The following is a 24,074-nucleotide window of genomic DNA, read 5'->3' as shown; positions in this document are numbered from 1 at the left end:
GTCCTTCAGATTTTCAGTAAACGCCGTGAACTAAACATTAGTGAGACGTCATTCATTGCTACGGGGTACGTCATCTTCAGTCGACAAACCTGTCGCGTATGGATATAAACAAACCTCAATGTGCCTGAAATTAATAAAAGACTGCCGAAAATATGTATTTTAAGTTTTCGCCTGAAGTTCGCAGGAAGAGATTGTGACTCCGCGGGCCGCCCCTCGGTATGGAAGCCCAGACGCTGCAGCAGCTTGTGTCCTCCGCGGCCTCCGAGCATCCCGACAGGGCGGCGGTGACATACGACGGCCGGCCGGGGTCGGGGACTTTGGTGTCGCTGCTGTACAGAGATCTGGCTGACTTGGCCGCTGAACTGTGTGTCGCTTTGAGGGAGAACTGCTCTCAAAGTAACGGCGTTATCGGGCTGTTCTGCTACGATGATTTGTTCATACCGGTGTGGATCCTGGGGTGAGTTCACTGCTCTCGCTGGACCGTGTGAATGAGAGTGTGTGTCAGAGGTTTGGATCACAGTGACATGACCTGGCTGACCTTCAGTGGGACTGCCAGTAACTCTGTGCTGTTCGCCAGGATCCTGCAGTCCCCTGCTGCCTATGTCCCCCTGGACCCGGACGCTCCAGGACTGCTCTCTGCCAGAGTCATGGACCATTGTGGCCTCAAGTACTGTGCTGTGCAGACTGAGCTCCTGCAGGTTGAATAGTTCATATTTCATTCATTACTTATTTTGTACCAAACAAACATCTTCCGTAATTTTTGCAGTAGGCTGAAACGTCTATTTTGCACTAATTGTAGTACAAAGTTTATGGTACCAAGAATGTACAACGTTATGTCACATTTTCGCTTATCTAAAACATTGCATCCCCTAAGATTTGTATATTGTATTTGACCATCAATTATTTTTCAGTTAATTGTGCAGCCCTAAATGCAAATATAACATTGTACTAATATGAAACTGTGCAAGTACACCTGTTGACGCTTCTGCCAAACAAGACAGGTTCCTTCCAGTTTCTGTCGCACTGCAATGCCTCGACTGTATTGTCACTCATTTTACCTTCATTAAAAATTGCAGCTCTTGTGATTTATATATCAGCCATATTGTGATTTTGACAATATTTGGATCTGTTATTCAACCCTAGATTAAACACAGTTCAAGGGAGCACGCCAAATGTGAGCACAACTTGAATTAAAAAAAAAAAAAAGTATGAAATCTAGATTTCAATATAAGGTCTTTCTTTAAGAAAGAGACACAATATTAGTTTACAGTTTAAGTTAACCTTAACCAAACTCTTTACTAGTCGCTATATCTTTAATCAATTTGCTACAACCAAATTTCATCAATTTTCTTTGTCCTTTACTCATCAAGCATTTTCAGACCTCTGTTATCAAGCACATGTCTGTGGAGGTGTGTGTGGTGTTGCCCAAGTTCAAACTAACCCTGATGCGAGTCAAGCTGCTGCCAGTGGCAACACACAGACCGGAAATGCAGAAAAATGTGGCCCAGAAAGCAGATGATCTTGATCTCTGCACAGATGTGGTGAAGGATTCTTGGAACAGGGACTTGGCATATGTTCTGCACACATCTGGAACAACTGGTCTTCCCAAAATTGTGAGGGTTCCACACAAGTGCATACTTCCCAATATAGTCCACCTGAGGTCAGTAATTTGTCATTGTTACTTGCTCTAATGCATTATTTGACAAATAATAAAAAGAAACGGCTTTCTGTCTGCTCAGGTCTTTGTTTCAGGTGACTGCAAATGATGTGGTTTTCCTGGCCGCGCCCTTAACCTTTGACCCCTCTGTGGTGGATATATTTCTGGCACTATCATCGGGGGCACAGCTCCTTATTATCCCTTCTAGGATCAAGAAAATGCCCAATCGACTGGCTCATCTGCTGTTCAATGATCACAAGACAACTGTCCTACAGGCAAGCGCCATTTCGTTCCAGACTTATTAAACTCTGAGCGGCCTCCACTACCTTTCATTACGCTACACTGGGGTGCTTCATTTGTTTCCACAGGCCACACCCACTCTGCTCAGCCGCTTCAGAAGTCACACCTTAAAACAAGAGGTGTTGTCGTGCAGCTCCTCGTTGCGGGTGTTGGCTCTTGGTGGAGAGGCCTGTCCTTCGTTGGCATTGCTGCAGAGCTGGAGGCACGAGGACAACAAAACCCACATCTACAACATCTATGGTATCACTGAAGTGTCTTGCTGGGCCTGCTGCTACCAAATACCACGGTCTCTGCTGCAGTCCAGCCACACGTGAGCGTGCCTGTTTTAAAATGATTTGTTCAGCCTGCTTGTTGGTTTTTAGCTGCAGCTAGAAGACAATTATTTAATATCACAATGCTTTCTTCAGGGTGTCTTCTGTCCCCCTCGGGACCCCTCTGGCGGACACAGTGGTGGAGGTCAGAGATGAACATGGCTTCGTTGTTACAGAGGGCGAAGGACAGATGTTCATTGGTGAGAATGATCTTATTCGTGCACATGTGCATACCGATCATCTTTTAATGAACTAAATCCATATGATACATGGTGCAGGTGGAAAGGACAGAGTGTGTCTCCTGGATGAAGAGGAGGCAGTTGTCCCTGGGACGATGAGAGCTACCGGAGACTGGGTCACCATTACAGATACACAGCTGTATTACTTGGGACGTAAAGACAGGCTAATAAAGCGCCATGGAAAACGGGTGAATCTGGACAGCTTGCAGCAAGTAGGGTTTTTTTTTTTTTGTGTGTATGCAGTTTTGTATTTTTTGTTTTTCTGTTGAACTTGTGCTGAATGATAGAAGCGTTTCTGTTTTCCTTCCTCAGCTCATAGTAAGTCTGCCTCAGGTGGAGGCCTGCGCTGTGGGTTTGCATGAAGGCTCTCGGCTGCTTGCCTTTGTTGTTATGTCCACATCTGCGGACCAGAGAGCAGCTTCTCCTCTCCTGCCCTCAGTTTACGCTCAGCCTCAGGATGACCCCACTTCTCCCACAAAACACCAGCGGGAGGACACAGGCAGTGCAGCAGAGCTCCACAGGCTGATTGTGAAGCAGCTGTCTGTGCTGCTGCCGTCCTACAGCGTTCCCGACACACTGGTACAAGTCCCGGCCTTGTGCCTTACTCATCATGGTGAGGACACGATGCAGGTCAGAGATGCAACTCATTTCTTCAGCATCTTGGGAAGTCTAATGTTTCTAATTTGTCTAATATTTTGGCAGGCAAAGTGGACATGGAGGCACTTCTGAAAATATACCAGAGGCAGAGACAGTGTTTGGAGTCGTTACAGGGAGACATTAGCAAAATAAAGCAAAACCTTCAGGCTTTGTGGCAGGTATTTCAATAACTGTGATGACAGCGCTCCATTTGTTGTCTGTAAATGTTCACACACTGTGATCCATTTATCAACAGGCGGCTTTGGGGTTCGCTGAAGATGTGACCATTGAGGAAGAATCCAACTTCCTGCTGAGTGGTGGCGACTCTCTGAAGGCACTGAACCTCTGTGAGGACATCCTCACAGCTGTGGGGGTCCCCCTACCAGAACTTGTGGAGGTCATACTTGACGGGACCTTTTCTGATGTTGTGCATTATGTTGCCAGATCAACACCGATGCTGCCACCAGAGAACAGCACATCACCACTTCCTCAATCTAAAAAACGGCATGCTGAGGCTCCGTCTGTTGCTCCAGTGAAAAGAGAATGCAGAGGTTCTGAGTCGACAGCAGCAGAGAAGCCGCAGGTGCAGACACAGGTTCTTAAAGCTTTAAATGGAGGGCATGAAGTGATAGAAATGAATGTCGGAGGTAAAGAGACAGGTAAAAACATTCAGGCTGAGAAACAGAGGACTGATGCACTGAGCCTCAGTCTGAGCTGGTCCTCCGATACAGGCAGATGTGTGGATGCTTCGCCTGTGCTTCTGGTCCAAGAAAGAACAAATAAGAGGTCAGATCCAGCCAGAAAAACTGCATTCATCGGCTCACATTCTCACAGGATGCAGGCTCTAGATCTGGACTCCGGGAACCTTCTGTGGGAGCGAGTCCTTGGGGACAGAATTGAGGCATCAGCTGCTGTGTCTCACTGCAGGACTCTGGTGATTATAGGTCAGTAGTAACTCTGGAAATTTAGTTTTACCACCGAATGTATTGTCTGAAGGTCGAATTTTCTATTTCCCCAGGCTGTTATGATGGCTGTGTGTATTTCTTGTGCGCTGCCTCTGGAGAGACACAGTGGGTATTTAAGACCGGAGACGCTGTGAAGAGCTGTCCCGCTGTGGATCCCCTCACTGGTCTGGCAATAGTCGGCTCACATGATGGTCACATTTATGCTCTGAATCCAAAGGTGAGTGGACTTGACACAAGCATTTACTTCCAATCCTGAAAAATTCAGCAAATGTGGAAATGGCTCAAAAAGTGAGTCAATGTCCATTAACTCCATGTTAAAATGTTCAAGTTTAAAGCAAAAAGAAACATTTTACAATCTGGTACAAAAACTAGTTTTAGTCTCCATGGCTAATTTCCTTTTTCATCTTTCAACTGCACTGCTATTTTTTGTTTGTTTGTTTGTTTGTTTTTTTAAAACTATCTTAGGTTTAGCGTTCTGCATAATTTAGGGCATGGTTGTTTTGAGTGACAGGTGGGTGAGTCCCTCCCCCACATACGGCAGGGAGACAGGCATTCACAAGACCGTTATAGTTTCAGCTGTAATGCTTTAAGCTGTAATGCTTATTGTCAGTCTGTGGTTTGACATGAAGAGATACCGAGGTGTTAAATAACTAACACATTGATAGATACATCACGTGATGTCAGGAGTCAGTGCAGGTTTATTTGGGCTGAAGGATGAACGGATTTTTTTTTTATCTGTTCTGTTCAGCAGATGGGGCAGGCAGTATGAATGCTCTTGGTGCCTTGTTGTGCTGAAACGGTTTTACTCTGCGAAGAAGGAGTCTGACATACTCCTCCTGTCGCCATCTGTGTTTGACTTTATTGGCAATAGCACTAGTTTGATGGTAAAGCTTACCGGGCTGAGGCTCGGGAGTGGATAGAAAGAGAGAACAGAGACGGTGGGGATACAAAAACAACAACAACAGCAACAACTGATTAGATTTTTGATATCATCAGATTGACAACAATTTTTATCCATAACACACTAACGTTTTAGATGATTTCGGATAAACGGGGGACAACTCACCCGAGTGGTAGAGGCAGACAACAGCAAGGTGGTAACTGTAGTTTTGTTAGTAATGTTGCTCATTGTGGTTTGGTTTGGTGGCAGTGACACACTGAGGTGACAGCATCACTGTCAATACAAGGAACAGATTTCTGGAAAGGGTTTGTTCTTCTTTCTGACTCCATGTTTTGCTCCAACTCATTTTAATTATATGATAAGCGATGGGTTACGGCTATGTTCGGCTCCACCGAAGAGTTTATAAGGTCTTTTGGAATTATTTTGTCACATAATGATCAAAGTTAAAAAATGTAGTAAATACGTGGTTATATCGGAACCCGGACTACAATGTGATAATTTCAGGTTACAGGCGTTTGTGAAATTTAGCATATTTGTGTTTTTAGCTGCAGCAGTGTGTTTGGAAGCGTCACTGTGGCGGGGGGGCAGTATTTTCCTCCCCCAGCCTCCAGCCCTCCAGCAGACAGGTGTATGTGGCATCGCTGGGGGGGCACCTGCTCTGTCTCAATCTGGTGAGTGAAACAAATCCATACGTCTGTGCGTTTTGGTGAACGGGGGATGTTTTGACAGGGGGAGTTTTTGATCTGCTTCTCCGCCCCAGGAGAGTGGCGCTGTCCTGTGGTCAGTCTGTAGAGATGTCCCGTTCTTCTCATCGCCACTCAGCTCCTCTGGCCGTGTTGTGATTGGCTCTGTGGATGGAAACATCTGCTGCTTTGGTGACACAGGGAATCTGGTGAGAGTTTACATTAGATTGTTTATTTCAGCTTGTAGGATTTATTTTAATCTCCAATTCTTAGAATGATAAATTATAATAAGAGTCATCCTTGCTCTAGATAATTTAAACATTTTTTCTGGAAATGATGTTTTGCAGTTCTGTCAGTGTCATACACCAGCGTGAAGTGTGTGCTTTTCTGCAGGTATGGCAGTTTTTAACGAAGGGTCCCATCTTCTCCTCTCCACGCATCACACCAGACCAGCAGAGACTTCTGTGTGGATCACATGATGGCCACCTCTACTGCTTGAACGTTGCAGACGGCTCTTTGCTTTGGACTTTCCAGACGTCAGGCAAAGTGTACTCTGCTCCGTGTGTGTTTGATGGCTCTGCTGTAGGAAGGAGGGGTGTTCTTGTGGGACTGGCCTCTACTGATGGCACAGTCTGGATCTTGGACAGTGAGAATGGACAAATGTTGGCTTCACACACTCTACCTGGAGAGCTGTTTTCATCCCCACTGGTGTATAAAAAGTCTCTCATAGTTGGGTGCCGCAATGACTATGTGTTTTGTTTGAAGTTGTCTGCCAAAGAAGACGGGTAAAAGGAATAAATGGGCTTTATACCAAACTCTGAAGTCTGTATCTGTGGCAGGGGAAATGGGATTTTAATGAAACTCCGGGGTTTAGGATATAGGGCAGGAAAAGATGAGACTAAAGTCCTGCAGTTCAGACATCAGTATTTAATTTACATTGTTCATAACATTTTGTATCTCCTTAAGAATTTCCTCATGAATATGTCTAAGTGGGACAAAAAAGTGCAAATGATACCAAACATTTTCTGTTACATATAACACTGCGTACACTACACTATTGTGCACGACCAAAGTTAGAAACAAAATGACCAAGTCGCTCGGCTCTTGAGGGCTCTCTCTCTCTGACCACAGCTCCTGTAATGCCTTCCACTCACATACAGTACATACTTACATACATACAGATCGTTAAAGCGAACACTCTGGTTACTTGACGCGGGTTTATATGAGATACTCAGCTACTGTCAGATCAGCGCACTCAGAGAAGTAACAGGAGTGCTGGCGCATAGGTGGAGTGACGATCCATCCACAAAAATATGCCTGTTGAAAAAACCTGATAAATGTTGATGTAGAGCATGAAAGGAGCATTAAGATTACGGGGGGGGGGAGTGTACATGTGTAAATATAAACTTATAATTGACAATTGGGCTCCATGTTTAGAAAAACATATATTGTGGTTATTTTGGAAGACACTGCGATTGTGATATTGTCACAATTTAGCTAGAACGATTATTTGATTTTAACTGAAAACAATTTTTTTTACATAATGGTGTGATTTTTATATGGAGACTATCATTTAAAGTCCAGGCATCTCTGTAGCACCACGTTTATGTTGTTAATAATGCATAACAACAACGACACATTTGACCTTCATCAAAAAAACTGCAGCTCCTCTAATGCAGACATTGCTTTGAGCCATATTGCAATTTAGATTATATTTTAATTAACTGTGCAGCCCTATATAGCAAGGACTACGTTATTTGTCCTATAATGGCATTACTATATAAATGTGAAGTGAAAAGTTCCAAAGCCCCAAATGTAATCTTTTTTTTTCATCATCAAGGTAACAGGATGTCACAGTGTTGTCACGTTTCCCTTGATAGTTGAAACTGTACTCCCAGAGGAAAATTAAAGTTGTGAAACTATATATATATATAAATATAAAAAAAAGCGTACACTTTAACGGTTTTTAGCTTTTTTTGTGGGGGGCATTTTTCTAAATGATTAAAACTTTTAAAAAACTTTTTTTGCACATCGACAATCATTCATTACTCAGTTTTTGTGCCGACATTTCTGCTGTTTCTCTAAACTGGCAGTACCTTCATCTCAGTCTACTGCCAGAAAAACACTGACTATAAATATGTACTTCACAGAAACCCACATCAAATAACTCCAGCCGTCACTTTAAGTCCATGGCAAGAAATGCGAATATTAGATGACTTTTTTTTTGTTTTTGTCATCGTAGAGGAAATGCTTACATTACATTGTAAGATCTTATCACATTAACAAGGAAGTGCCAGCACAAGCCTACAAACACGAGTGTGTTACAGGAGGACAGCTACAAGAATAATATGTTACAGCAAGCAGGTGTTGTGTCTGTCTACATCAGCGAAGCAAACAAACCCAAATCACCCCATCACACAGCTGTGAGGAGGATGTGCAGCTCACTGGTAAATGCCCAATAACACTTGTGGTCATCAGTGCTGTTTAGGTGCTCCCACCACGTGACTGGGAGAGATAATGTTACCTCATGGCAGAATCGTACAATAGCTTCGTTGACAGCTATCACAGTTATCACGGACACAGTGAGAGTTGTTAAGCTAAGGTTTTCCCGTATGAGTAAAAAAAATAAAATTAAATAAAATAAAAACAAGGCTCAGAGAAGAGATACAGTATCGTTTCAACACATACATCTGCTGTTTCACATAAATGTCACCTGTAACACTTCCACCAACTGTCCACAAGCAGTTTCAACGGGGTTATGTCAAGTTAGTATTAGTACTGGTAGCCCTTAAAACACAATTCAGTTACCCTCTGCTGATTCAACACTGTCATGTGTCAGAGCTTCACCTCTCTAATACACAAGTGTTACATTGTGTTTGCGCAAGTGGTTTATTTACATCCATGGACAATCCAAAATGAAGATGGGATTGCTGTTGAAATGGTCAGCCACAGTTGTGATTGGCCGCTGAAAACTGTCCTTTCAGGACATATATTTTGTGGGTATGTATACAGTGTGTGCATGCTTGCAACAATTGTTTACATATATCTGTGCAGTTGTATTGGAATATTTGAATGTGAAGCAAACTTTTAACAAGATAATAGTACCAGCCAGTGTGTGTGTGTGTGTGTGTGTGTGTGTGTGTGTGTGTGTGTGTGTGTGTAGTTACAAGGTTATGAGGCCTCTACTTGTTTCACAGTCAGGGTGTTTCTTTGATCGAGATGGGAGAAGGGGGCCACTCTCAAGGCGCTTCAGAGCCCGAGGGCAATGTGCAGTCTCGATGCAGGCTGGAGCCCAGAGCAAAACCGGGATGGGGTGTTATTTGATGATCTGAGGACAGTCGCTCCAGGCTTTGGCCTTACGCTTGGCCAGGGCCAGCCAGGCCGGCTCGGTGGACACCTGCGGAGAGTCACTGGAGGGGAATCGCTTTGACACCTCTTTGACAGCAGGAGGCGATGGTGTAGAGTCTGCAATCTCCACTGAAATCAAAAACCACAAACATTCAGAGGTGTATTACATTAACAATTTCATATATTTATACATTTTTGGATACATTTTTCAAGAGCCTTGTTTTATCCAACCAACCGTCAGTATATCATATCGCTGGTACCATCACATAGCATCACTTTCTGTCCAATCTCTGCAGCTTTAATGTGAATTTAATTCATTATATTATTGGTTGCTTAGCTATTAGTGGAGAAGATACAAATAAATCTATTCAGCTTCAAGCTGGCTGTCAAACAAATTAAGAGTATAGATACACATTCAAACTAACGTGGCTCCCCAACAACCAGTAATGAATAGATGAATAATCAATCACGTGGAGCATAAGACAGCAGCACTAAATCCCATATTCTATATATGGAGTGGTCTGAAAAGAAATATTCCATCACTGTGCAAACAGGCATCATCTGGAGTTAGAGCTCATTATTCCAACCATGATGCTCTGAGCCTTCCTCCTGGATCTATGGCAGTGGTGCCCCTGTGATTGCGATGATGGTTTTGCAGTTTCCCTCTCAATTGTTTGTGGTCCAGTTCATTGAGGTTTCCCTCTATTCGAGTCTGGTAAAATGTAATGAGGGGTTTTCAGGGATTCCATGATTTTAACCTGGACGGTTATCTGTGTAGTAAAATGACAGATGATTGGATGTTGTTCAGGTGCTTACCGGTAACAGAGCTGGGTAAAGTGTTGGCCTTTTTCAGGTGGTCTCTGCGCTCCAGCCTTCCCAGAAGGCTTTCGGGTCTCTTGGGCTCCTCTGGAGCCTGAGGTTTAGAAAGTGAACTGATGCTTCCACTCCCTTTGCTCTCTGTGGGGCTCGCTAGTGTGACCTGCAAAGCAATATTTTAAATTCTTTCAGAGGAAGGTAACTATAGATTTTGTTGAAGAAATATTAGAGTGGGGTTAAAGGTCTGGCACACATACGCTTTCCCTCTCTCTGGTATGTTTTTCAGCCAGCTTGACCTCTCTTTGGCTGCGACGCTCTTCACGGTTCTGCTGCTGTTCCCTGAAGCCCTTCTGCTTCTGCAGGGCCAGTGTGATCCATAAGGGCCCGGCCTCCTTCTCCTGGACCCTAGCACTGTCCAGGGAGTGCCTGCTCTGTAGGGATGGTTTCTCTGCAGAGGAGCACGTGATTATCTCCATATTACTGAGAGAAGATATTCTGTGTTCTTTACTTTATAATACATATAGTTTTGTTTTTTTGTTTTTTTTACCAAACCCGACATTAAAGAAAAGGTTCACATATTTCACCTGTATTAAGACAAACTCTCACACGTCCATTTTGACAATCTTGTTGTCCGCACATCAAATGATCTCTTACTTGTGAAATTTCACGTAACCAATTGGACCAATTTCAATTCAGATCACCTAGCTTTTTGTGTTGAATATATTTGCTCATGGTGTTTAATACTACATTTCTATTTACTTTCCATTGCATGTAATATTCCTTATGGGGTAATAAACATATACAACCCGTAACATTCTTTGTTTTTATTTACTGCATGTCAGACAGTGTCTCAGACGTTACAACTTTGGATCCACTCATCCTGACACCACACATCACTTTCTAAGTCTAAGAAAGTGTAAAAAGGAACGGTTTTTTTAAAGTAAAGTAAAGTCGCTGCAGATGCAGGAACACCAAGTTCCGTGGATGAAGTGACACTCACCTCTCCTGATGAGGTCTGTCTTTCTGTCCACCTTCTCTCTCCAGGGGATGTTGATGGAGGGGAAGAATGACCTCTTCTCCTTTGGCTCCTCCTCCCCTTGACTGCTCTGTTGCAATTGAGCCCCCGCTGAAGGTTGCTCGCTCCTGCCTGTCTGCTCCTGGCTGGATGAATCTTTGGCCCCTGTTCTCTGGATCACGATATCACTAGGAGACCCGTGTACTGCTTTAGGTAGTGGTGATGGGGGAGGTGTTGGGACGGCTCCGGTGGGTTTGGGTGACGTGGTTGGTCTTCGGTAGAGAGGTGGTTTTGAGTGAACTTTCTCCCCTTCGCTGTGTGCGGTGGGGCTGGCAGACTTAACTGGTTTAGCCCGAGGGACAGCAGGAGCAGTGCATGCGTGTAAGTACTTGCAGACCACTCCTTCTTTCTGGGGCGACGCAGGACTGGATCTATCTGAAAAGACAGAGGAAGCATCGGAGTCTGGCTCAATGGGGGTAAGAGGTGAAGGAACGCCATCAAAGCTGTCTCCTGCACTGTAGCGTTTCTTTCTTTTCTCAGTGGACTGTTCGCTATGAAAGCGCAGAGAGTAGTTGGTCCTCCGCAGCTTTATGCCAAAAGGTGAGGGCTTATCCTCACTGTCGTCCACCTGCTCTGCCTCGTCTCTACTGTCAGGGGCCTCGACCTCACTCTGAGTCCTACTCTTCACTTCTGCTCCGTCAGGCTTGGCTCCAGGGCTGGGGACCAGGAAAGAGGGAAGGTCTTTGGCAAACATACATTCCTCTGACCCTTTTTCTACAATGCGAACATTTTTACTGGTCCTGTTCAGAGGTTTACTGGTCGGAGTTGGTGAGGCTGCAGAGGGGCTGCCACATGTAGGAGCTTCCTCTCCGGCTTCCTTGTCATCCACACCAAAGACCTCGGAGTTCCTGTTTGAATCACCAAACTTCTTCTTTGCGGGGGTGATGGAGAACTTGGCATTGGCAGACATGGTCTTTCTGAGGTTCGAGTGGGAGAACGCAGGCTGGTCTTCATTGCTGGGGGGGTGTGGCTGGTTCCTGTTCGTCTCTGGGTACTCATCATACTTCCCCTCTTCCACCCCCTTGAATATCTTTGATCTGATACTCGCCCACTCTGCCAGGACATCAGCGCTAGACTGGTCGGTAGAGAACGCAGACTCATTGAGTGATTTGGTTTTGCCAGATTTGCGATCTGGCGAAGTCTTGCTTTTCGGTGGCGGTGTTCCCTGGGCTTTTCTATCCTCTCCCAGACCCAGCAGGGATTTACAGGCAGTGTCTTTGATCTGGTCTAAATTGACAGCTGTCCCACAGAGCTGAGCGCCTGTCACCAAGATGGCTGTGTGAGGGACATATGGAGATGCTGGCAGGTTGGGGGACTCTGGTCCTTCAGTGGAAGGAGCCTTAGCTCCCTTCCTTTGTTCAGCTGCAGTGCTGCTCTGGTGGCTGGAAGCTGGCATAACAGGCATCAGGTTAACCTTCTGAAACAAAATCTGCTTTTCTCCAGAGGAAACCTTAAAAGAAAAGGGCTTCTGTCTCTCCTCCATCTCCCTCCAGCGCAGCTCCTCCGCTCTCCTCTTCCTCTCATGTGGATCTGAGCTGCCATCAGCCTCCTCTTCAGACATTATCATCTTCTCTACCTTTCTCATCTGCTCCTCTTTTTCTAGTTCCATCTGTTGCTCCATCACCTGTAACCTCAGTTTCTCTGCTTCTTCCTGCTTCTGTTTTTCCTCCTCTTCCTCTTTCAGCTTCCTCATCCTTTCAGCCTCAAACTCCTCCCGCTTTCTCGCCTCTTCCTCCTCCTTTCGCTGCCTCCTCTCTTTCTCCTCTTCTCTCCTCTTTTGTTCCTCCTCTTGTAACCTCTCCTCCTCTTGCTTTCTCCTTTCCTCTTCCTCCCTCTTCATCCTCTCCTCCTCCTCTTGCCTCCTCCTTTCTGCCGCCTCTCTAATTCTCCTGCCCTCTTCTTCCTTCTTCCTTTCCTCTTCCTCCCTCTTCATCCTCTCCTCCTCCTCTTGCCTCCTCCTTTCTGCCGCCTCTCTAATTCTCCTGCCCTCTTCTTCCTTCTTCCTTTCCTCTTCCTCCCTCTTCATCCTCTCCTCCTCCTCTTGCCTCTTTCTCTCTTCCTCCTCTCGTTGTTTACAGCACCTCTCCTTTTCCTCTTCGAGTTCACGCAGCCTGATCTCCTCTGCTCTCTTCCTCCTCTCCTCTTCCTCCTGCCTGAGCCTCTGCTCCTCCAGCTCTCTTCTCCTCATTGTCTCCTGTCTTTCCTCCTCGTGGAGTCTCTGTTTCTTGAAGGTCTCCAGGGATTCTTGGACAGATGCCCTGGACAGGTCATCACTGGAACCACCTGCCGCCTGTAGGTCTTCTTGTACCACACCAGGGATAGATACCTCCTGAAGGTCCTGTGGAGGAATGTGGAAATGTAATTTGATACTTCACCATAAAAAAATGGTGGGGGAAATGTCATGACGAATTGCCAACATGCTCAGACCTGTTTGTTGTGGCGCATATCTCACCTGTGTGAACCGTCTGTGCTTGCGGGAAACTCTCTGGTTTTTTGGTTTGATGGATAGTTTATGCTTGGCAGCGGTGTTATCCAAGCGAGGGACAGACTGGGGGACAGCATCCAGGTTAACTGACTCAATGGTACCAGTAGATGGAAGAACTCGTTTGGATCTCGGGGACTTCGCTGGCGTGCTGTGGGCACCTGGGGTCTGCTTGTTTTTTTCCCCCCAAAAAACAACAGAGCAGTTATTTAACATTAAGAAACATCTGGTTTTTGTCATCAAAGAACTTGGAGAGAGACAGGAAAATGGGGGAGAGAGAGTGAGGAATAGCATATGGTAAATAACAACAGGTAGAACTGAACCAGCGCTGGCGATGAGGATCTTGTAGCCTCCATTTTTATGGTGGGCATGTGTGATTTTAAATGACACCATTCATTTAACATCGAATTTTACTCTAAATCAATACAGCTGATATTGACAATATGACAATATGAACTGACAATATGTTTGTCAAAAATGGAAGTATGCTGTCATCTAAATAATGATGAGTTGTCACCTTTGGCTCTGTTTTCGGTGGCTCTGTTTCTACCTGGGCCAGCACCTTCAGGGGGCTCCGGGGAACCTCCTCCTCATCTGAACTTCCCTCGTCTCCCTCACTTCTTCTCATTGAAGAGGGCCTCTGGCCAAACTTTATACCTTGTGCTATCTGCTTCTGTGTGATACCCAAAGAGTAACAATATAAAAATAAATACATGCACAGAAGTTAAAGAATCAGTCAACAACACTCCTTTGTCCCCCGAGCAATAAAACTGTATAACTCTGCACTAGGTGGGAGGGGGAGGAGTAGCAGGAAGAAAGAGGGATTGGAGAAGATGGGACACTAAAAAAAAAAACTGAATATTTATGGTTGTACATTTGTTGTTTATATATTTTAAACTGTGTGCTTTCTTTTACTGTTCTTGTCGGTGCTGTACCTGCTGGAACAACAATTTCCCTGACGGAGACCTCCCAAGGGATTAATAAAGTCTATCTTATCTTATCTTATCTTAACAAGCTGACATCTCTGAACAGCTGACCTGTAGATTACGAACTTTATCCGACACAATTTCCTGGGACATGCTGTGATCCAGACCAGGTTCTGCTGCTGTCTCCTCTGGGATAAAGACACTGTCGTGGGAGAGAGCTCGCGATCCAATGGGATTCAACTCCCTGCAGGAGAAAGAGAGCATGTTCAGTGTTGAAGCATCAGTAAGTCAGTCAATCATTCATCAGGAGCAGGCTGTGGTGTTGATCTATTTAAAGCATTTTTGCTTAGCCTCACCCTTTTATCTACACATTGTGAAACACGTCTTAAAACATTTATGAAACTGTGTTTTTACACTTTCATATTGAAAGCATCAACTCTTTGCTACATAAAAATCTGCATACCCTCATTGTCTGAGTAAAGGCGGCAGGACATAAATGGTAGCTAGGACCAGAAATTACACATAGAGCTTAGACAACTTGTGTGACAATGAAAAATGGATCCACATACTGACCTCAGATTTTGACTGGACTCTTCACCATCAGAAACAGCTCCATTGCACACTTCCCCAGTAGAAAAACTTGTCTTTAGCTCTGCTCCATCAAAGCCCCCCTTTGCCTCCCTTTGCTTCTTCTTCTTCCTAAACAGTCGTCTGAGGGGCTGGAATTTGCCCTGTCGCTTACTCTCTGTTGATAGAAGAGAATGGATGATAATCACAGCTACATATAATCACATCGTCAATCTTTATATTGCTCCCTCCTGCTAGATCATGAGCAAGACTGGGCTTATGGGCGTGTTTTGTGTGCGTGTAGATGAATAAATGCAATTGATTGAATAGAAAATGAATCAGACATTACGGGTGGAATGAGAAGAAAACCTCGGCTTCTTTGTTCATACTTACTTGTATCCACATGAAGTGTAAAAAAATAATAAAATAAACAAAACACAGCAGCCAGAGCAGCTTTAGCAAAAATGGTGACCCAGTCCTTGACAGGCAAATTTACGTTCATGATTTGTCCTGAGAGAAAGAAAAGCAATAAAGACCCACAACGCACAATTTCAGTACCAAAAACCATGGGTTCGGGTGGGTTGGGCTGAAGATGATGACTGCTTTGTTGTGAAATTATAAAGTTATAGGAAGCATGACAGCTCGCTGTAAGGCACAGTATCTGATTACAGGCTGTGAGACATTTCTCTTTGGACGGAGTGCTTTGATGCTGTTATAGTATTAATCAATCATCTAGACCTGCTGTATGATAACAACAAAAACACAGAACTCTCATTCAACACAATGTGTGACCCTTACAATATTTGACCTGCAAGGCTTAACATAATAACAAAACACATTGCTACTTAATGACACTGATTTCACAGTTTACTATTCTAGTTTGTTGGTAAATGAAAAAGACCCTGTAATTGTGAAGTGATAATAAAATCTGAGATAAAAATGTGATGACAAGCAACTGATGCCATAAAATAAGAAAGATGTAATAAAATCTGCTGCAGCTGGCTCATGAGAAGGTCAAGACCCAAAGTTAAAAAACTAACTTTGGACTTTAGATTGTTATCGGGACTTCCTTATCACCCTTCATTAGACATGAAGGGTGATGACTTTCACTTGTGTAAAAAGTGAAGCATTGCTGTGTTTCCTTTTGAAGAAACAAAGAGCCTTGCAAGCACATGTCTTAGCTTTATTTCAAAATATAATAAAGTGAAAAATGTGTCTTCCTATATTAATCAAACACTTTGTTTTGTTTTCACCTGTTTAGCTGTTACTGTAGAGGCCCACTGGATAAACACAGTGGGTGAGGTTACAGAGCCACAAAGCTACTCTACACCACAGGCAGACAGGCATCCTCTGGACTCATTGAGGATCCCTTTCAGAGCTATAAGTAGCAACTGGTGTGGGATTTCACTCAACCAGAGGCACCATGGGAAATGATTAATTTCCCCAGTTACATCCATGACCCTGATGTGAGTGTCTGTCTCTGTTTTAGCGAGTAAAGACTAGTTTAATTGGTGTATATGTACTTATATTTATATAATACTGATAAAGATATGATTATATTGCCTATAGTGTTTGAGGTATGACTGGATCTGTACAACTTTATACAAATAGAAACATTAGCAGCCTTTGTAGAAGGACAATGTGAAGCTCAAAAACATTCACCATCTACTCTGTTCAAAGCATTCCTAGCTGCTTCTGCCTGTCTGTCTGTCTGTCTTCCTCTGGATTCAGAACCATCAGTCACTCTGGTCCTCCCATCAAACATGTTAAATATTGAGTCCTTTTCCAATTTTACATTAGCTCTAAAATCAAAACCCATCTTTTTAAACTGGCATATTCTGTTTAACACTTTCATCAGTTGTTTCATTAGATTATTATTATATTTCTTGTCTACCTGTTTTTAGGATTGTTGTAAAATGTCCTTGCATGCTGCGAAAGGCACTTATAAAATTTATTGTATTATTCGTATTATTGCTATTTTTGCTGTGTGGCAGGGCACATTATCCCACTGAAAGAGACCACTGCCATTGTGTGATGCAATTTCCATGAAGGGATGCTCTTGGTCTGCAGCAACGTGTAGTTAGTGGTACATGTCCAAGGAGCATCCACATGAACAGCAGGAACCAGAGTTTCCCAGCAGAACATTGACCACATCACCCACCAGCTCCATGAAAAGGAACTCAAGGGCATCCGGCCATCCACCTGCCCACTGTAGTCACTTCTGGCAGCAGACAGGGGACAGCATTGGCACTGTGACCAGTCTGAAGCCCCTCAAGCAACAAACTGTAACTCACTGAGTTCTAACGCCAATTATACGCCATTATATCAGAATTCGCTTTTTCGTCAGTTTCTGCTTCAGTAGCTCTTCAGTTGGATTGAACCACACAGGCCTGTGAGCCTTAGCCACTCATGACTCTGTCCCTGGTCACTTTTTCTTCCTTGAAGCTTCCTTGGCCTTTTGGTAACCAAAAGTGCTAACCACTGTTTTGGAAAGACTTCTCTTAAAGTCAATAACATCCTTACATTTGCTCATTTTTACTGCTTCTAATACAGCAGCTTTGAGGACATAATGTCACTTGATGCCTAATATATCCTGCCCACTGACAGGTGCCATTATCACCAGATAATAAATGATGTTCAACCCACTGTCCTGCTACGGCTAATCAATTTATATTCTAAGTTTCACATAGTGCCCAATGCCACTTCCCTTTATCATTAAATTCATGATCATGGAGATGGGAGATGGGAAAACTGGAATATATTGGCACGCGTCTTTTTAATGGCCTCAAAATTTAACTGACTGGTTGACCAATCATTGAATTGGCCAATCTCTTAAAGTGTTCTAAGTTTTGATGTTATTAAGCTTTGCTTTGTTTTATTCCAAGTTGCTTCATTCTTTTTCTGTTATCAGTTAGTAAGTTTGCATTTTAAGTGTTTTATGTCTTTTGTTTTACAGTGAAACTTTTCCACCATTTTATTTTCACTACCTGTCAGTCTAAAGTAAAAACAGAAAACCCCAAAACAGCGATACTGTCTAAATAAAGAAGCTCTGTGTTTGAATACCACTAAAGTGAAAATGATGACACGCTCAATATAAAAATGTTCCCATTTGGTGCAGTGAGTGATATGTAAATGTGACTAAGGCTGTGCGTCTCTGCAGCATCCTCTCCCAGAGTGAGGAACTGTATGCTGGTACAAAGCTCATAGTGAACACGCAAACACTCAGCCTATAAACAAGAGAGCACTTTTTTTTTTTGCTGCTGTATATAAGACGCTGTTAGGTCGGCAGCCACGAAGCTAACTGTAGGGTTCACTTTTACTGTGTTACTGTACTGCAGCTTCTTCTGAACCACAAAGTTTGTTAGTTTTTCAGTTCATCAATGTGAACAAGGAATATTTCACATCTGTTTCAGGAAACTTAACTGGCCGACAGCACAATAAACCAGCAGGAGGTGGACTGACAATTGACTTGACTTGAAATTTAATAAACATAAAATGCAGGCTATTCTTCTAACGATACCATACAGCCAGCAAAGCAAATTTAAAGGGTACTAAAGGGTTTTATATCACAAATGCATGCTTTTTTATATGCCATTAAAAGAAACATTTGACATTTATTGAAGTATCCTGGAGTAATAGCCAATAAAAACATTGATACCAACCTCACATCCATTCAGCATGACGACACAGCCAGCATGTTATCTTAGTTTAGCACAAGAAGACGGAGGTGTGACAGCTACTCTGACTTAGTCAAAAGATTTGAAAAGTTGCATTGTTATTAAAACCATTTTAATTAACACTGTATACCTTGTATACATTCATTCATACAATAAATAAATAAATAGAAGGTTAAAATTACTTTTCTTAATTAAGGGATCAAGTCACTGCCCCAGGCCCAGAAATAGTCAGAGACAAAAAAAAAAAGTTAATAATAAAATTTTAAACTTTGAGGTTTTCATACATGAAACAAATGAGCATCCTGTTAATAAATAACTTTAAGAGGTATTGTTGACTTCAGGGTGACCCAGGCTCGCTGGCTACCCCTGCTTCAAGTCCTTAAGGCTAAGCTAACCAGCTGTTGGCAGCAGCCTCTTATTAGCATATGAACAAGGCACCGACATCAATCATCTCTATTAATTTGTGGTATAACAAAGCGATATGGCTTTTCTGCTAATTTTGACAAATATCTGCTACATTTATCAGACACCAATCTTCTCTTCTAACCCTCCCCAAGAGAGTGCATTAATGCATTTCCCGTATTGAACTATTCACGGATTTTGGTATTTGACAAATCCTAGAACCTAATGCAACTTCTTTTTTTATTTTTTCTTTCTCGGCTGATCTAATAATATCTAATCAGATTCGGTCTTAGAACTGCTGGAAGAGATCAAATCAAATCTGATGAAGCAGGTGATCAAAGAAACCACAAATCACAAAAATGGACACAGCACACCACAAGCATCAACAAGTACAGGTTTCTGTAAATCTCTTCAAATGAGTTAAAATCCATCACCACGCCATGCTGTTCTTAAGGAGACAGTGAAAACAGAATTACTCTGAGGTAATTTCATCCCCCTAATGTGCCCACTCATCCTGTTTGTACACACTGCCTCCTTAAGATGTTTCTCAAAGCACACATTTTTCCTATTTACCTGAGCCTTTGGACTGGGTTACCTCTAAAAGCATGTCATGCTTAGTTTCCACAGCATCCATTGCCATGGCCACTGCACACCTTGGCTGTGGTGAAAGAACAAGGAAGTGATCATTTGGGTTATCCTCTCTAAAGGAGAAAGTGTGAGCTTTTAAGTGAGGGGAAACAGCGGTGACCAGCTTGCCTGGGGTTGACCAGACATACTTCTTTTTCTTCGTTTTTTTCTGAGTCTGCTCTGTTGTGATTTGATGAAATAGACATGTTGGAACTAAAAATAAGCACAATTACAAAAAGACTATTAACAGTTGAGCTGAACATTTCCACTTTCAGCAGGGGACTGTTTGCCCTGTCTAATGATTACAGTTCCTCCATCCAGATTAAACAGAAACAATTACATTAACCCACACGAACCACTTCATAAACCAACACGATCAAACACAGAACGGATGGCTTCCTGAACCCTGAACTTCTCCTCACAGGCAGCACCTGTCTGCAAAGCAGAGCCAGAGGTTTTCTGATGCACTGTGTAATGTGTGAAAAACTCCAGTGTGTGTGGAGTGTGAGAGACAGTACTGAGAGAGCTAGAGAGAAGCCCTCTGCCACCCGTGGGATCAGCATGCAGTGGGCTTCCTTCCTGAGGGTGACAGAGCTGGACCAACTCTCTCAGAAATGTCTCATGGCAAAAAAAAAAAAAAAGCGTCTTTGTCCTGTCTGACTGCAGGCAGCACAGGAAAAGAAACAAACAAGCATGTCTAATAGTAGAGGGATGTGTGAACACAGACAGTCAGTGTGTGCTTTGGGGGAAACAAACTGTATGTGATTGTGTCTGCTGGTATGAAGAGAGGTACTGTGTTATTTTTTATTGTTTGTCTATTTGGCTGTCAGCCCTGATGCTGAGCAAATGTCTGTGTTTGTTGGCGTTTTTGCAGACCTATTGCTGTAGAGGACAGATCGGGGAGCAGATAGAGATGGGATGAGAGAAGCACGAGGAGCAGCCATGTGCTCTACACAAGCAGAGAAATGCCTTTGACAAGGATATAGCTGCATCATAGTATGACAATGGCATAACACGATGCTGCATCTCAGAGCTCTTAAACAACCCAGCAGCTCAACATCATTTGATGGTGACACAGCTCTGCACCACTGTGGGCCAGACAACTGACAGAGTCCTGATGGCATGGCTTAGTGGTGCCTTAGCGGCAGAGTGCCATAACCTTACAGCACAATAGCTTGCTGATAAAAGCAGACAGACGAAGATGGCAGAGCCATGTAACGGTTTACCTATTTCAGCTGCACAGCTCGAGATGGCTGCGCACCACTGCAGTAAAACCTTAGGGAACATCGATCTGTGCTTTTGCACAAAGCTTGTTTAACCCAGATGAACGATGCTGCTCCCTCCACTGTGGCTTTGGGGGAAAATGGTGAAATAAATACAGAACAGAGAGAGAAGAGTAGGTTTGGATTCGTCAGGTCTGTTAGCATCAAGTGAACACGCAGAGTAAGGAAGGTGGAGGAAGATGACTGAGGCTGAGAGGAAGTCATGGGACAGGATGGATGAGGAAGCACTTCCAAACAGAAGGACACGATGTGTGATGTTGTAAAACGTAGCTTTATCACTGTCATCGTCTTAATGTCTAGACTGCACGTCATCAATTCTTTGACCCAGTCTTATTCCATACCACTCTGAGCACCCAGAGCCAGAGAGGCCAGGTGAGCACACAACAAATCCTTATTAAACAAACAAACGCACACCTACACATGCACAAACAATGCTCTTGGTTATCCTGATGTGGTTGTAGACTATAACAGTAGCTGCACAGAGCATTAGCACAAGGATGATGAGGGAGAAAACCAAGTGCAAATAGGTGGTGATCTGAGGTGTGAGTTGCGTGGTGAATAATAATTAAATGATCAGTCAGACTTAATGCTGCAGTCAAAACACAATAAAACCAACTTTCTCGTGATAATCATCTATTAACATTAACTTTTCTCCTACAGTGACTATAAAAGTTTATTTGTAATGTTACGGTAGTCTAAATCAACCTGCTCTTTCATCCTCTTTTGAAAAAAAAAAGAAAAAGAAAAAAATGGCTAATTCATTTTAATAAATTTAATTCTATGTATTTTTTCTCTCAATGTAATAGTTATGATTCTGGAGATTTAGATGATCTTGTAACATTGAAATAAAATGTTTTGTTGATATAGGCTGGTTAGTTATTTTGAGCTCTCCACCCCAGGTAAACTAATCGTGGATGCATCCAAAAATAGAAAAGTTTGAGGAACAGAACCTACATCTTTTATTTCATAAATGCAACAAACTACAGTTCTTATATACAAAGCATAACCGTAAAGAAACTATCTTGATTATAGCGGTCAAATAGGTTTGTGTCTCCAGGTGGGTTTTATTGGGTGGGAATCGCTCCCAATAGCTCGTTTAATGCTGAAGGTTGCCGACCCCAGGTCTAAATACACAACTGGAAGCTTTAATCCGATGTGTTCACATTTTTCAGCATTATTATGTAAGTGCAGTGCATTTCCCTTCACGTATTTCCAGATGACATCAAAAAGCCACTTGTATTTCATTTTCATGCAAATCCTACCACCTCTCACTTTGTTCCATACACACCATAAAGAACCAGTGCAATCACCATTGTACAAATCTACATGTTGCCATGTAAACAGTCACAAGCTTCCATTTAGTTTATCTGACTGACATCTAGCATCCCTATCAGGTATTTCCATATTTTAATCATCGTTTTAAGATAATGATAAAAGCTTTGGCATGCTGTGATTTGAGTTAATAATGAAACCCACTGAAAAGGCAAAATTCTAGCCTCATGATGTCACTGGAGAAAAAGTCATAATAACCAAGGCCAGTCCAATTCATCCTCTGTGGGCCATGAGTGCACAGTAAGTAGAGAAATCCATCCAGCAGTTGTTGAGCTATTTCAGTCTAGACTAAAACTGTGGATCATTTGACTGGCTAACAGGCAGTGCCATCCCTGAGGCCATGTTGCCACAGTGGCTAAAGATATGTTGAGAGATATTAAACAAATAGCATGTTGATCAATACAAAATACATTTCAATTCAACAACCCATCAACAAAACCTTTCTGAGTTATATAAGACTCAGTATTTGAACTTTCAGTCACTGCTGCAAGGTGTTGTTGGCATTTGTGTATACTCTCACTGCATGGTGAGAAACCGTGGACTTCACAATGATACGCTTCGTGTATCACATGACCATTGGCTATATTTTCACTGCTCATCAAGGGTCAACTAACAAGCTGGTGTGTCAACAAGCAACAAAGAGACCTTCTGATCCTGCCTGAACATCCTGAGCACAATACCTGAATCATGATAGGGTCAAGATGACGCATGCCAACATTTCAGAAATACAGTGATGTACAATAACGAGCTGCTCCTGCATACAGAGGCCAAAAGCAAAGCTGACAGAACAAATATTCAACACTAATATTTAACATTTTACCAACCTTCTGTCCTCCGACTGTCCTGCAGTGGTGTTGTGTGTGAGGGTATCTGCGTGTGTTGTCGTTCCATTTGCCTGCTGTCACTGTGGATCTAGGGCATTACCTGGAGTCAGGTGTCAGATGCTGTGAGGGGTTAGGTGTGTGTGTGTGTGTGTGTGTGTGTGTGGAAAATGGGAGGGTAAACATCTCTTGATATACAAGTGTTTGATTGCCCCTCTCACAGCACAGTCACTGACCTCCTGTCAGTGAGGGCTCACATGGACAAGATGTGTCGGAGGGGGGCACATGTAGAGACTGAGGCGTTGGGGAGGGGGCCAGTGTGAGCAGTAAGTGAAGAGAGATGGGCGTTCTCCTGTGTCTGTTAGTGCTGCTGTGCTGAGGAGGCACAAAGTGGCACTTTGTTTCGTCGCCAGATAGCCAGTGCAGGAGAACAGAGTAGCATTCATCATTTTGACTGGCTGATGTGTACAAAGCCTTTCATTGTGGGTAACAGTAACCACAAAAGTCTGATCAGAATTTTTTGTAATGCGGAGCACCACAGCCGCCTCATAACACCACAGTCATAAAGTCTGTTTTGTGGAGCTCATAGCCTTCACAGGTGGACTGGTTTTTACAGCAGCTTCGAACCATGAATCAGATCATCTCAATCACAAATGGCTAAATAAGATTCTCATTTTACAGTTACAATTATCATAACAGCCATGTGTATTAGGTCTGCCATAGTGTGTAACAAGGCCAACTCCCCCCCACTCTCCAGTCTTGGCAGCCTCACATTGCAGTCACTGATAAATATGGTAATGATGGGGCTTTACCGACCTGAATACTGCCTATATTACAGCAGCACAGCACTTCAAACGCAGACTGCACTCTGACCGATGCTAAGCAGAAATAGAAACCCACAAGTTCAACAGTGCAAACAAGCTCTTCACACACAGGACGGGCCGAGAGCCTTAATGACTCCACTTTGTGTGAGAGGAGGCTGAGATCAACCATCCTTAGCTATGCTGTATGGAACAAAAGCAGATG

At 43.3% G+C, this 24,074-nt stretch overlaps 2 protein-coding genes across 2 annotated transcripts; one reads left to right on the top strand and one right to left on the bottom strand.

The window, feature by feature from the left end:
• Positions 1-74: 74 nt before the first annotated feature.
• aasdh (aminoadipate-semialdehyde dehydrogenase) lies at positions 75-6,628 on the top strand. Its single transcript, XM_029500382.1, has 14 exons — positions 75-457; positions 578-698; positions 1,371-1,660; positions 1,740-1,932; positions 2,026-2,267; positions 2,365-2,468; positions 2,547-2,719; positions 2,820-3,120; positions 3,210-3,322; positions 3,400-4,087; positions 4,162-4,325; positions 5,555-5,680; positions 5,770-5,901; positions 6,086-6,628. Exons 1-14 carry the CDS (start codon positions 219-221, stop codon positions 6,479-6,481), a joined length of 3,282 nt encoding a protein of 1,093 aa, XP_029356242.1. The 5' UTR covers positions 75-218; the 3' UTR covers positions 6,482-6,628.
• cracd (capping protein inhibiting regulator of actin dynamics) lies at positions 6,591-23,106 on the bottom strand. The gene is made up of 10 exons (XM_029500383.1): positions 23,052-23,106; positions 14,913-15,084; positions 14,451-14,583; positions 13,931-14,086; positions 13,384-13,584; positions 12,577-13,269; positions 10,857-12,477; positions 10,110-10,304; positions 9,857-10,009; positions 6,591-9,169 (listed from the first exon to the last, which is right to left on the bottom strand). Exons 3-10 carry the CDS (start codon positions 14,490-14,492, stop codon positions 9,009-9,011), a joined length of 3,222 nt encoding a protein of 1,073 aa, XP_029356243.1. The 5' UTR covers positions 14,493-14,583; positions 14,913-15,084; positions 23,052-23,106; the 3' UTR covers positions 6,591-9,008.
• Positions 23,107-24,074: the final 968 nt, after the last annotated feature.

The sequence above is a fragment of the Echeneis naucrates genome, chromosome 4, assembly GCF_900963305.1.
Source record: "Echeneis naucrates chromosome 4, fEcheNa1.1, whole genome shotgun sequence".
Lineage (NCBI taxonomy): Eukaryota > Metazoa > Chordata > Actinopteri > Carangiformes > Echeneidae > Echeneis > Echeneis naucrates.
Note: the sequence above shows the minus strand (reverse complement) of the source record. Positions and strands in the feature narration are given on the sequence as shown.